The following is a 13,822-nucleotide window of genomic DNA, read 5'->3' on the forward strand; positions in this document are numbered from 1 at the left end:
AGAAAGAAGGAAACCTTTAAGTGTCAGAGGATTTCTCATCAGAAGGGTTTTGAAGCTTTTACTGACCTCCTGGAAATTGTTTGGAAACAGATTTGGAACTGCCCCTCCATGATGTGTTTTCTGTCCCGGCACAGGATGCCAGCCAGCAGTTTGAGCAGAAGTGGACTCTGAGAAAGCTCCAGGGCATCCAGCAACTAAGACAAATGTTATTTGTTGTCTTTAGCTAGAAGTAACAACCAACCAAAGCAAGTCAGACCTGTCAGAGCAAATCAAATCATTATCAAATGCATCAGCCCTCACGGTTTTGCTAACCGCAACACACAGTGTTCCATTCCTGCAGGACCACATTGTGTATCTCTGATAACACTGCAACACTGACCTTGCGGATGCAGTCCATGTAGTTGTTGTAGTGAAGGGAGCCCTTAGCAAATTCATCTGACTGCATTGGGAAGTGAGAGACGACCAGGCTGTCAAGGGCTGTCTGCAGCTCAGCCAGCGGCTCCTCTGGAAGGGTTGTGAAGAAGGGCAATATCAACAGGGCCTGACTCTGAACACACGAGAAAAACGACCTCTTTCAGTGTCCTTCTCAGCCCAGAAAGCTTGAGCTCATCCAATGGTATGGACTATGTTAAAACAGCTACCTTGAGATTCAGTGGCAGAGTCGTGTCAACTAGTAGCAAAGTAAAAGTGGCAAACACAGGTTTAAACCCCTCATGGTTGATATTGGAGCAGACAGAGGAGTCTATCTGTTGACAGATGGGGGACAGGGTCACAGATTGTTAAAACAACAACAACAACAAACAAACAAATTAAAGCTGCAGCTTTGAATGGGCCTTCGCAGTCTTGCGCACGTCAGGGTTTTAGAGTACTCTTCTTGTGAAATATACTCATGAATCCCATGACTTTGGCCAAATCTTACATTAAAATTCATTCACATTTTAGTAGGAAAATCAGTCCTGAATCCAGTGATACAGGTTGGAAAGTTTTCAGACTTATAGTTTAGACATCAGAAGCTGCAGTTTGTGGCGCAGCAAATTTCAGGGCTTACAGAATCCAAACCGTTTATGTTAGTACGAAGTTTTAACAACTTTTGTTCATCACAGTGTCATAAGTCATGAATTAAAGTTTGAAGGCAATACTATTAACGCCCGAGAAGGAGATAGTGTTTGTTCGGGGTCCAAAATTGGTGCAAAACATACTTTCATGTGCATATTGTGGACTTCCTGTTGGATTTAGGTCAGGGGCGTGAGTGTAGGATTAGTAGGTCTTGATGAGACAAATAATTGCTTTTAGACACTCTTACAGCTATGGGGCCCCTTTTTGGATATGTAGGTGGCGCTGTGGAGCACATTTTGGCACTTAGGGGGTTAACTTATACATTTTATCAAATTTTTCACCAGACCTGATGAGCGTGCCAAAATGGGTGAATTTTTGAGCATGTTTAGGGGGTCAAATTGAGGTGTAAAGTGGCAGGATAATCAAGAAAGAAAGAAAGAAAGAAAGAAAGAAAGGGACACAAATACAGTCGAGTCTTTGCCCCCTTTGGCCCTGATAACAAAAGAAAGATGTAACATGGGATTATCATTGAACATGACATCGTTATTTATTGGGCCAATTCACATTCAAGATGAACGTCTGTCATGAATGAGAAAACTTATTCTTTTGATAAATGCAGTACTTGCTAGAACTTTGTCATACCTGCAGGAGCTTTGACAGCAACAAGAGAGTCGCAGTTTTGCTCTCTGGAGTAGAGGAGGGTCCTTTCCACCAGGACTGCAGATTTTCCCATCTTCTTAACACCTCTTCCACCAGCTGTTTGCCTTGAGTCTTCCTAATGGAGCGCTCGTTAAAACTGTGATCCAGCATTCCATTTAGCAACACACTCACCTGGAGAATTAAAAAAAAAAAAATCTGTCTCACATAATGAAAAATGTGTTGTTTTTTGGATGCGCAGAGATATGATGCAGCGTGGAGAATCAAGACATTTAACAAAAAACACCAGCTCTTAACATTGCACTCGACTGAGACTTTATCCTCAATTTCAAGGTGACAGGGGCAGAAAAAAAAACAATATTTTGTTCCACCGGTTGTTAAGAAAAAAGATCTATTTATGTTTATTTTCAATTTCCAGGTAAATGTCCATTTAATTAAGATATCACAATCTTGCATGTATGGTTACTTGTAGAGGACCGACTGCTTTCTGCATCAACTAATGGCTACATTGTACTTCACCGTGGAGACGAAGCTACCAATAAATCCACTGTGGGACACTTGATCTCCACTTCTGAGTACTAGTGGGCTGGACCATCCCACTGATTCACAAAAGCACTTGTTTCATCTCCACAGCCCTGGGTGACCAACAGTTGTGACGTATCAGGACCCCTAAACCTTTATGAGTGGCTAACACAGCACCAAACTCCAAACTGGTTTGGTGCTCCCAGCTGGTGCTCCCGATGCTACGGCTGCTCGGACTAGGAAACCGTCCAATCCTACGGCCAACCCGGCCTCGTCAGTCACAACCAGCTGCTCCTCGAATGGAAAGGAGGAAGAGGAGGGTGTCATGGTGGTTCATCAAGCCTCTTTAAGGGATGCCATCTGTTCCCTGGCACCTCTAGTTTGAAGTTCCAGTTTTCCAGGTAAGGGCTTCCCTGTGCCTCTGCTCCCTCATGCAACATTAGGTTGACAATTTGGTGCCAGCACCCCAACACTGTGGGAACAAAGTCCAACTTATTGACACATCTAGACTTACAGCTGAAGATGGAGTTTTGTGGTTACTAAGAAACAAAAATGTCAAAAAAAAGACCAACACACCTTATCCATCCTGGTGCTTCTGCCCAGAGCAACAGAATCAGTGTATCCATGTGCTCTGGCAGGGCGAAGCAACCCGAGTTGGCCACTGTGTTTTACAAGGCTGCACTGTTTAACTGAATGCCTCTCTTGTGCACAAGAATGTTGTGTACAAGAGAATTACACTTCCCTCTCTCTCTCTATGACAGGAGAGCTGGAGGGTGTACACCAAGTCGTAGTGGATGTTCAGATATTGAGAATACAAACCAGGGGCTACTAGCTACAGTTCCCTTGGTTTTGTGGTCTGATCCCTTTCAAAGCTCATGGAGGGCTGGCCTGTTGCTTGTAGTGCCAGATCTTGGCCCTACTGAACAAGAAAGTGATCTGCACAGTATCCTGTTACTATCAGGTAGAGGGGTTCCTTTCAAGATATTTGCTGGTTCCAAAGAAAGGGGGAGACCATTTCCATTCTATTTTGGACCTAAGTGTTCTGAACAGGTATCACAAGAAATACAAGATTTGCATGCCCTAGTATGTGCAGTGCTCTCAGGTGATTGGTTCAGACCAATAATTCTGATGATTAGGAGGCTCCTGTTAACATTCCTATTTATCCTCCATACATTAAGAGTTTGAGGTTTCGGTTTCGGGATGTTTATACAAATATCTGGGACTGTGTACTGTGTAAGGTCAAAGCCAGGGAAGTTGAGATGACGGACGTTTGTTCTTTAGGCTGTGATGCTGTTTTTTTTAGGACAAGACAGTGAATGGCATGCGGAGCTGGTGTCTCCTTCAAGCTCTTTGTAACTTCTCCAAGCTCTGGGAAGTGTTTCTGACACTGAATCTATTCCTTCCATTTCTCTGAGGGCGACATGTACTGGTGAGAATGGATAAGTTAAACATGGTGACTCATATCAACTGTCAGGGCTCACAGGTTTTACACATGATGTGCACACATGCAATGACGATGCACAACCTAAGGGTCCAAAAAAATGGGTGTTCATTTTCCCTTCAGAGGGCCACTATTCTTCTCCCCTTACAATCGGAGAGGAAGTGGATGCATTTGCGAACAAGTGGTCCTGTGTGTGTATGCAGATGCTGTTCAGGGTGCTAGAGAGTTGTCTCTCTGTGAATCGGATCACTCCACAGTGGCCGATGCCTTGATGTGAGGCAGCTCCTCTACTGTCACCTGTGGCATCTTCTGCTGTGCAAGATGCTTTCTTGCAGGTGCAAGGGGAATATTTCATCCCCACCAAGAGTGGCTTGCCATTGGGGCCTGGCCAGTTAGCAGTTTAACTTGAGATCACCTGGGTTATCAGAGGGTGTTATTAAGATGATTCTAAAAGCCAGACCCTCTTTTACTAGGTCCCTTCATGGCTGCAAGTGAGAGTAGAGAGTATCTCAAGTATTTTGTGCTGGGGTGGAGGAGATTCCCTTTTAGTGCTCAGTTGGTACAATCTTGTCCTTCCTTCAGGACCTGTCTCCTGCTTGTCATGCCGGCTTTAACAGCAAGAACGTGGGTCAGCATCCCTTCATCTGCCAGTTCACGAAACGCACTCAGAATCTGATGCCTGTCTCAACCGCTTTCACCCTCTTGGGATCTGGCTATGATTTTTGAGGAGCTTGCCAGTCCTCCATTTGAACCTCTTGACCTTGTTTACATGACAACGGAATCTGTTTTTGTTGCTGGCTCTGTCTTGGCGTGTGTGTCATATTCGCACTCTGTCTGTGCACCCTGCCTGTATGCGTTTTAGTTCTGAAGACAGTGCTGTGACTTTGAAGCCTGATCCTGCTTTTGTCTCCAAAGTGGTTGGCTTTGTGTTCATCCGTTGGCCTTGTGGCTTTCAGCTGCTGTGGTACCAAACTGAAGAAAGTACAAGTGGTTTCCATGAACAGGCTTTGGATACATCTGTGTAGAGGACTAGGATCTTCATGGGGACCAATTGTTCCTGTCCTGGGCTAGGCACTGTTAAGGCCGACCCATCACCAAACATGGTTTTCTCACTGGATTGTGGACTGCATTGCTTTGGACCACTCCAGTTGTGGGCTCCATGCACCTGCTGGATGGAGGCCATATTACATGAGGGGCCTTGATACCTCTTAGACTCTATTTTAAGGGATCTTCATTCTTGAAGTTAGTGAGGCAGCATGCTATTCATATCTTTCATGTTCATTTTACAGGTTTATAGGTTTTTAGGTGTCATGTCAAACTTGGCTCACGCTGTGCTGCGTGTAGGCTCCTTGGTGGACTCATCTTATCCACCTACATTTCTATGCAGCAAGGCTGGTGGTCAGCTATCAAAATGAGCTTGTGTGACAAGACAGGGACCTCTGTGTCTCATAGTGAGACATGAAAATGAATGCTATGACAGAGAACTTGCTAAGCGTCAGTTCACAAAGTAGCATGAGGGAGACGTCTCACTAGACCACCATTCTTGCTGTGGGGGAGATAGAGGAGGTGTCCTGTTTTGGAGTGGTTTGAGATGCTACATTAACCACTTAAGAATGCAGAGGGGTCCTAAAGCAGATGTCAAGAAAGCAGCAACTCAGGGCTGGCATAATGAGACAACTGCTTCTGTGAAAAGTGGTGGTGGGGGGATGTATAGTGAGACATCTCACTCATGCCAGGGTTACACAGGGAACCTAAAATCAGAGACTTAACATCAGAATCATATTTCCTAAATGTATCATGGAAATGAGTATATCACTCGTGCTTTTCTCAAGGTATGTCCAGAAACAATGTGCCAAAACTGTGTCACTACTGTGTGGAAACACACCAAGGAAGCCCTCACTGAGTAGCAGATTCTTTTCCTAAGTTGGTTGCAGTTGGTCAAATTCATGTCTTTGATCCCTCTCTGTCCTCCTATATGTATCATATATACATAAATCATACTCATACGTGTCACTAACTCCTCTTCCACATCCCAGATCCCGGGTGCTGCTGGAGGGAGTTACAGACCTGAAGAGGCTCAAGCTGCCACCCGTAGCTCCACCTGCTCACGTCCCCGTCTGTCCATCAGTCTCTTCCTTTTCTCTCTCTCTTTATCGCTGTCCCACTCTTTCCTTCTGTATATCTGTCTTCCTACATTATCTGTCTTTATCTCTGCCCCGCTCTCCTGTTCTTTCTGCTCTTTCCCCCAACTGGTCAAAGCAGAAGGCTGTCCCCACTGATCCTGGATCTGCTCGACGTTCCTGCCTGTTAGAAGGTTTTCATCACACTGTAGCAGGATGTGCTTGATCATGGAGAATTGTTGGGTGTAAATTCATTGAAGGAGTGAGGTACTGGACCTGCTCTACTAGTAAAGAGTCAGTACTAAACAAATAAAACTGACTTGACTTGCTTTAAGTAGAATCACTGGCCTCTTGGATCTCAACGTTTTGTTTTTCCATTCATTAAAAAATTTGGCTGTTACTGTTCCCCCCTATCTAGTCAGACAGGGGTGTAACAGAAAGTTGGCACAAACACGACTATGGCAAAAAAGTGAGAGACAGCACAAGAAAAAAGTAGCTACCATGCTGGGATTCAGGGAGGAAGATTTCATGAGATGTGGTACGATTGCATCCAGGTTTCTCAGCAGCTCAGCAGTGATGGTGGTGTGGAAGAGGCTGTAGAAGAACTCGCCATGTGAGAAGCTCAACGTGTTGTGGCTCTGACCTCCAGATGTTGGCACAGACAGCACGATGGTGTTCAACAGCAAGTCTATCAGCTGCTCACTCTGCACACAAACAGTGTGAAACATCAAGCAGTGGAAATCCTCAAACACACAGCAGAGAAAAAAAATTATTCATCTATGACTGTAATCATTTTCAATTCTGTATTCATTCATTATAGGTAAGAAAAGTGTTTTTCATATTTGCATTTAATACAACTTTGATTCATCGACTCCTTTATCTTATAAAAACAGGTTCAAATACTCAGTACTGTATATTTGATGATAACTAATCATAAAATGTGTCGTACTTACCTGTGGACTAAGAGAAAAGGCGAGCTGAAGCAGGTCATCGGCCAGCCTCTTGGCATTGATGTCCAGGGTTGGTAGCGCTTTCCTGTCCTTGCCGGTGGCTATGCCTTTATATACCATCATTAGAAGTCGGGACCCAAGTGAGGTGACATAAGCCCCATCCTTCATCACAAGACACAAACACAATGTATGTCTGGTTGTTACATCCGGACGACTGAAAAACTGTACCAGAACAGGATAACGAGTTTGCTTCTTTTTTTTCGTTTCTTTTTTTTAAAAAAGGAACACACAAACTTTTTGGGGAATACACTTACAGTTCTTTTCGTCCTCCTCGGAGCAACACAGGAAGATAGATACCCTTCTCTTCTCTGTGCATGCACTGGGGTGCTGAGAGCAACATGGCTGACTGCAAGTTCGTTTAAAAAGAATGAATAGCAGAAAAGGCTAAGGTTTGCATACCTCCAAACCTCCTTCTCTTAAACTCTCTTTGCCAACATTACAAATATTGTCGTGTTTACAATTGAGGGATGTCCCCATCCAATCTCAAGGGTCAGCATTGGGCTGATCCTGGTATTTTTTTTGGTGGGGGGGGGGGGGTCAGATTGAGTAGGAAATAAATCCATTCTTTTGTTTTGCAATACATCTGTTCAGCTTCAGCAAGACAGACACTCATTTTCAAGCTAGGTTCCATTCTATATAAATCACCTAACAAAAATCTAGAGAAAGTGATGATTTACATGCATCATCAGACACCTCAAGTGCTGCTATGAAGGAAGAAACTGCAGGCGCAGTTCTGCCACTGTCGGGCTCATCACTGATGACAATGACAGAATACAGAGAACTGACAGAGGACTTGGCGTACCGGGGGATAGTGGTGTATAAAATTGCAGCGCTATTCACATAAACCTCCAGATCAATGCAGGGAAAACCAAGGGGCTGGTGGTGGATTTTTCTTCGCAGGCACAGTCACGCCCCTCCGACACTGGTGAACATCCAGGGAATGGACACAGACAATAAATGTGACTGGACTCAAAACACTCGCGCACTTTACAGGAAATGCCAGAGCAGACTTGATCTGCTGAGGAAACTCAGGCCCTCTGGAGTGCAGGGGGCGCTCTTGAGGACCTTCTTTGACGCTGTGGTGGCATCAGCCATTTTCTTTGCAGTGGTCTGCTGGAGCGGCAGCATTTCAACCGGTGACAGGAAGAGGTTCGATAAAAGGATCAAGAAGGCCAGCTCTGTCCTGGGTTGCCCCCTGGACTCAGGCTTGGTGGTGGGAGAGAGGAGGATGACAACAAAGCTATCACCAATGATGGACGATGACTCCCACCCCAATCACTGCACTGACGGCTCCTTCAGCGACAGACTCCTTCTTACTCTTTCGTCTTCTTAAGATTACTTTGTACTTACACTGTTATATGTATATTGTTAATCTATCCACTTTGCTGGTGCAACATTGTGAATTTCCCTGTTGTGGAATGAATAAAGGAGTATCTACCCATCTATCTCTCTATCTATCTCTCTATCTACCCATCCATCTCTCTATCTATCTATCGACCCATCCATCTCTCTATCTATCTATCTCTCTATCGACCCATCCATCTCTCTATCTATCCATCTATCTATCTATAACCACCGCCTAATATTAAGGGACAATTCGTCAAGTGTGCAATCATTCTGATGTATACACAGAAGAACAAAACAAAACCAACACACACACACACACACACACACACACACACACACACACACACACACACACACACACACACACTTCAAGCATAACAGACAATGCTAAGTGCTTTAAGTTGAAAAAAACCTCCTTCGCTATCAGAGCAAGCGACAAGTTACAGCCAGTCCTTTTTGAGTCCTCTCTGATCACGGTGTACCTCTGGATGCGGACATTTAACCATTAAAATAACATTAGTTTTCAAATGTTTGTGGCAGGTGAACTGGTTAATATCCCTATTACACAGCTATTCAACTGTCGAGGACACTGGTATGGTTTTATTTAGAGCTGTGCTTCAAACAGTCATCAACACATCTACATAAATACTGTTGTTCTATCTGCATCCATTTCCACTGCTCAAAATATCAATATCTATAAAAATTGGTGAATATCTTTTAAATGGGTTGTGAACGACAACTTCCATTTCTGCAGTTAGGCCCTTTGAACAGAGGTTGTTCATTCAGTTTTACTATGATGCAAATAAAACCTATTAAAACTTCTTACTTGTGCTGTCATGTGTTTGTTGTTGTATAACTAGACTAAATAACTCTGACAGAGTGCTGCTCCAGGAATAAACTTATCCTGAACATCAGCAAGACCGAGGAGGACCTAGTGAATTATGGAGGTCCAGGAAGACTGAACACGCTCTGCTCTGAACGCATGGGGAGGCAGAGGAGCTTGTGGACAGCTTGAAGTTCCTGGCTTTCACATTTCCTCTGACCTCTTCTTGACTACGAACACCACACCTGGTGAAGAAGGCCCAACAATGGCTCTTCTTTCTGAGGAAGTTGAAGCGAACCAGATTCTCTTCTCAGCAGCTCGCAAACTTCAACGGAGCCACGATTGAATGCATCCTGTGTCTCCGTGTGAGTGTGTGGTCCGGCAGCTGCACAGCACAGGTGGGCTGAGGATAGCACAGGGGACGCACTCGCCCTCTCACACACAGACTCATCTTCTAATGTACACACATACTCACACCTCCTCAGACACACACACACACACACAACCAAACACACAAAAACACACACATCCCTGCTGACAATCAGCGGCCAACAGACCAGCAGCCCTCTGCAGTAGGACAATCACACACTCACAACTTTTCATAGACTGGGACTTGCGCTAAGCTGCACTTTATTTACATTTTCTCACATTTTTCTCCGTATATATTTTTTTTCCTGAGGGTGTTTTATATTTCACACACGTGCTTTATTTAAATGTCTGTGTTATTTACTGTATATATGTGCCTGGAAAGCTGAGAATCTGCCAACCCTCATGTTGTCTAATGACGATGAAGATGCTTGACTGTATAGAGCTGCATCGCTGAGGAAAATGAAAGATGAAAAAGGAAAAAGACCACAAAAAAAAAAAGGGAAAATAGCAGGCCGTGGTTTTATGGCCACGAAAAGGTTAATTTTGAGAAATCGGAAGACACGTCAAATTGCAAACCCTTGCTGGCTTGACACAATACAGTATGTTCTGCTCCAACTTAGATTTTCTTCCAACATTCATACATTTTATTCTTACATACATACATACATACCTATACCATTTAAAATATTGCCTGCATGTGCAGTGACAAAATAAATATAAATATTTGTCTCTGATTACTTTTATATTCGAGTGAAAATAAATGACTATGAAGGTGGAATGCATGAATGTGTGAGATAAAAATCTGTAATTATGAGGGTGTTGTGTGCATGTGACAGTAAAAGCACATGCAAAAGGAGAATGCGCGTATGTGAGAGGACCAGAAGGAAACACGTCTCACACGGCCCTCTGTAAGGCGGCGTTGAGCTACACCGTCCGAGGCGAACCAGTGGTCTCGTTCTGAGTCGGCTCCCTAATGGATGCACGTCGGAGAGAAGGCTGTCTATCTTCTTGTCTGACACTGGGGAGGATGGCAAACGAGCGTTTTTCCCAGAAAGTTGGTGTGTTCCTAACAAATTTAAATGGACCCGAGGCGAAGTACCTGAGTATGCAGGACGGAGCAGAGGAGGCCAGCTTTGTGGATCTGTTTGCACGACGACAGGAGAGTTTCCATTTGGCCATGTTGGCTCAGAGTGCCAGAATCGTAGAAGTCCACGGTACATAACTCGTCAACACTAAGGACATCGACAACAAAAAGAAAGACATTTTTTGGTGGCGTTTACAATTCATTTCAGGCATTCATTTTAAGTAAAAGTTATGGTGTCATTAAAAAAATTAAATACTAAACTTGGCAGACTGCCCAATCAGGTACCTCAGTCCAACTTTGTTATATTTTGTAGCGAAGGACAGCTTCTATCGTGCAGGTGACAGACGCAGGGGGCAGAGTTTGATTGTTCTCTAACCTTGCAATCCTTTGATCAAAAAATCCTCAAGAGGATAAACATATCATTCAGCATACCTCTTACGGGAAATCCTAGACCTCAAGCTGCTTTCCAGAAGAGTGCGGTAAGGTGAAGCCAACAGGGCCTTTAGAAGAGGAACACACACATCTGGAAGGTTCTTCATGACTTCCAAATCTGCCAGGTTGAAACCTACAGAGGATGGCTCGCACACCACCAGTGCAGTCAGTTTGAAAAAAACAGACCCAAAAATGTCTGCTTCTAGAGGCTGTGAATAAAGTTAGAGACAAAATATGAAACGTAAAAACAATGGTCAAAATAGCAACAGCTGCGATTTTCAGGCGAGAGAGTCTGGAATTCCGTGAGACCTTCAAAAGTTCTGTGCCTCCTTTGACAAGGATCAGAGTGGCAAACTCCAGGAGGCGAACTATGATGGTGCACTTGCTGTAGTTGTACTGGTCCACCTCTCTTGGGCTGAAGTAGGAGGTCTTCTCACCGAGCGAGAAACAGCTTTCAGCTGCTGCAAGGTCTTGAGTTGCCAGCTCAGTCAAAAAAAAATGTATGGCTCTCAGAAAGCTTGATTCATCTTTGGAGCCTTGGGAATGAAAGTCAGTTACATGTATTATGGCAAAGCAATCACAGTGAGAGTGAAGCTGATACCGATCTAATGAAAATCAATTATTTGAGACCTAATGGTGGGACATTGATCAAGTAAACTGTGGTCGTGACGTACCAAGCATGAAATCAGGCTTGATGATGTGCATTCTGATGAAGGTGTTGTAGCAGTCCAGGGCAGCCAGCAGCAGGTCCATCCACTGAAGGGTAGCTCTCACACTGAAAGGACCCATGACATCCCTGAGGGTGGGCTGGGTTAGGAGACCTCCACCTTCAAACCTCGAGACCAGGAAACCGGCGCCATGATCCTTGAGCACATCCTCCAACCACTGAGATGGAGACTTCTTGCCTAAATAATCACACACGTTAGGTACGTCCACACTGAATGGTTAACCGTTTCCCCAGCGGTGATTATTTTAACCAGTTAATGCTACTAGTACGGAAAAGCGTGTCACGGTAGAAACATAAAAGCCACAAGTCGAACAAGCCTTTCAACAAATGGCGTCAGGCGCATAGCCATGCTTCACTGGGTCAGATGAAAGACGGGGTAGTGATAATAATTTAGGTTTACGCAGCACCTCAGAAAGATCCAAGGCTGCATTATGAAAGTGAGAATAAAAAGGCAGCGGGGTCTTCGAAGGGCCAAGAGTAGAGTGCAATAATGTCGCTCATGAGGGAACAACTACTGAGCTTTTCAATGCACGAACAACTCCCAGGCAGGTGGACCCCTGTAGGAGGGACAATGTCCCACCACCGGACGCGAATGCTCGTAACAGGGGACAAACTCATGGACATGCTGGATGCTGCACACTGATGCTATCACGGAGTGGGTTTTCTCTGCCGTGAACTACCACACTTCCTGCAGACCGAACAGACACCATTTCTGACTACAACCTAGGAGACGCAGGCTGGACAGGCGGCAACCTGTTGGCTGTTAGTAGGTTTGACACTCATGTTTGGCACTCATGGCATTTTATGGTGCTGCTTAACCATTTCTTAACCATTAACTAGTGCAGGCCGTGATCACAGTTAAAATGGTCATCCATAACATTCATACATTTGAATGTACAGAAAAAAGCCAACTCAGGCAGAGTCTCAGCAAGAAAATCAATGACTGAAAAGTACTCTTAAAGAGAGGGGTCTGGATCATTGGTGTGAAAACCAATGATTCATCTGCTGCTTGTTCACTGGTTTAACTCAGACTTTGTAGAATGAATCACTTTAGGAAGCGCTGACCTGGGACCAGAGGAATAAACTCATAAAAGAGCTCCATGCATTTGTGCCGACAATCAGTCTGAGGGCGGCCACATTGTTCCAGGAGCCATAAAACCACATCGGACAGGCACAGCTTCCCATCAGACGGAAAGCCTCTGGGGGAAAGACAGTACAATTACTTTGGTTTCAAAGCAACTACGATAACTTTAAGATAAAAGATGAAATTCAAGTTTACGAGTAGCAATGTCAGAAACGGGACTGATAATAATCCACACAGACAGAGTACCAACCTCGGGACGCGCCTTTTTGCACTGTGCTGATTCAGACTGGGGGCCTTGCGTTCAATTATTTTTTTCAGGTGATCAATGGCACTACCACACTGCTGCAGTGTACCTGACAATGAAAAGAGTTTCAAGAGAAGCATTTTTCTAACAGACTTTTTTTTTTTTTTTTTTTGTAATAAGTTGAATATCAGTTTGTCTCGTCAGAGCGGTTGTCTTATTTGGCCAGATATCAAGACACTCGTGCACACAGTGAACAATTTCCTGATGAAATACTATATACATATTTGCCTCATACTCTACACTCACTCCATACCCACAGATACGTGCATCAGAAAGAAAAAAAAACTGCTAAGAAAATGTGGAAAATGTGCTTGCAGTTACGTTGCAGGCCGCACATCCACACACTGGAGAAGACTCGCAAAAATGTGACTGCACAGCGTAACATTAGGAGTCAAGACGTTGTACGGTGAGTGACTCTCCACTCTCACGACACAAGGTGGGAATCTTACCAGCGTTGGTCTGGACAACTGCTTGATATCATGGAACTGAGAAATATTTAGCTCTTGATAGCCCTGGGGGGGGTCCATTATATCTGCCTGATATAATAGAACCCCCCCCCCCAGGGCTATCACGAGCTAAATATTTCGGAGTTTCTAAATAAATAAGCATTTGGAAATCTTCGTGTACTGTTGATGAAGGTGAAAGAAAACAAAAATCACCCATGGAGCGCTCATCTGAGTCTGCAAGGGCCAGGCTTTCAATGAATATGACAAGAACTTCAAAGACAAACTGCTCCACCAAGGAACTTTCTTCCCTGCAAAGACAAATAATGGGGAAAAAAAAACACCACTCCGCTTAGGTGACAGAAAGGCATCTAGTAACATTTCAGGCAATGGAAAAATGAAA

General features: G+C 44.3%; 1 protein-coding gene across 4 annotated transcripts in view; it reads right to left on the reverse strand.

Moving 5' to 3' along the window:
* The window catches only part of prkdc (protein kinase, DNA-activated, catalytic subunit), a 65,239-nt gene that overhangs the window by 27,887 nt on the left and 23,530 nt on the right, over positions 1 to 13,822 (reverse strand). For 3 of the 4 annotated variants that reach the window (XM_086190882.1, XM_086190881.1, XM_086190880.1), the window contains exons 28-40: positions 13,636 to 13,730; positions 12,923 to 13,025; positions 12,654 to 12,787; positions 11,536 to 11,766; positions 11,171 to 11,397; positions 10,862 to 11,070; positions 10,445 to 10,577; positions 6,750 to 6,908; positions 6,297 to 6,500; positions 1,699 to 1,887; positions 642 to 746; positions 380 to 547; positions 67 to 194 (exon numbers count right to left, since the gene is read on the reverse strand). In XM_086190882.1, the coding sequence (XP_086047008.1) occupies positions 67 to 194; positions 380 to 547; positions 642 to 746; positions 1,699 to 1,887; positions 6,297 to 6,500; positions 6,750 to 6,908; positions 10,445 to 10,577; positions 10,862 to 11,070; positions 11,171 to 11,397; positions 11,536 to 11,766; positions 12,654 to 12,787; positions 12,923 to 13,025; positions 13,636 to 13,730 (2,085 nt within the window). The remainder of the gene's footprint in view (positions 1 to 66; positions 195 to 379; positions 548 to 641; positions 747 to 1,698; positions 1,888 to 6,296; positions 6,501 to 6,749; positions 6,909 to 10,444; positions 10,578 to 10,861; positions 11,071 to 11,170; positions 11,398 to 11,535; positions 11,767 to 12,653; positions 12,788 to 12,922; positions 13,026 to 13,635; positions 13,731 to 13,822) is intronic. The other variant, XM_086190883.1, reaches the window with a different exon arrangement.

Source organism: Aulostomus chinensis, chromosome 21, assembly GCF_037954235.1.
Source record: "Aulostomus chinensis isolate RoL2024-O1b breed Wild chromosome 21, RoL_Achi_v1.0, whole genome shotgun sequence".
Taxonomy (NCBI): domain Eukaryota; kingdom Metazoa; phylum Chordata; class Actinopteri; order Syngnathiformes; family Aulostomidae; genus Aulostomus; species Aulostomus chinensis.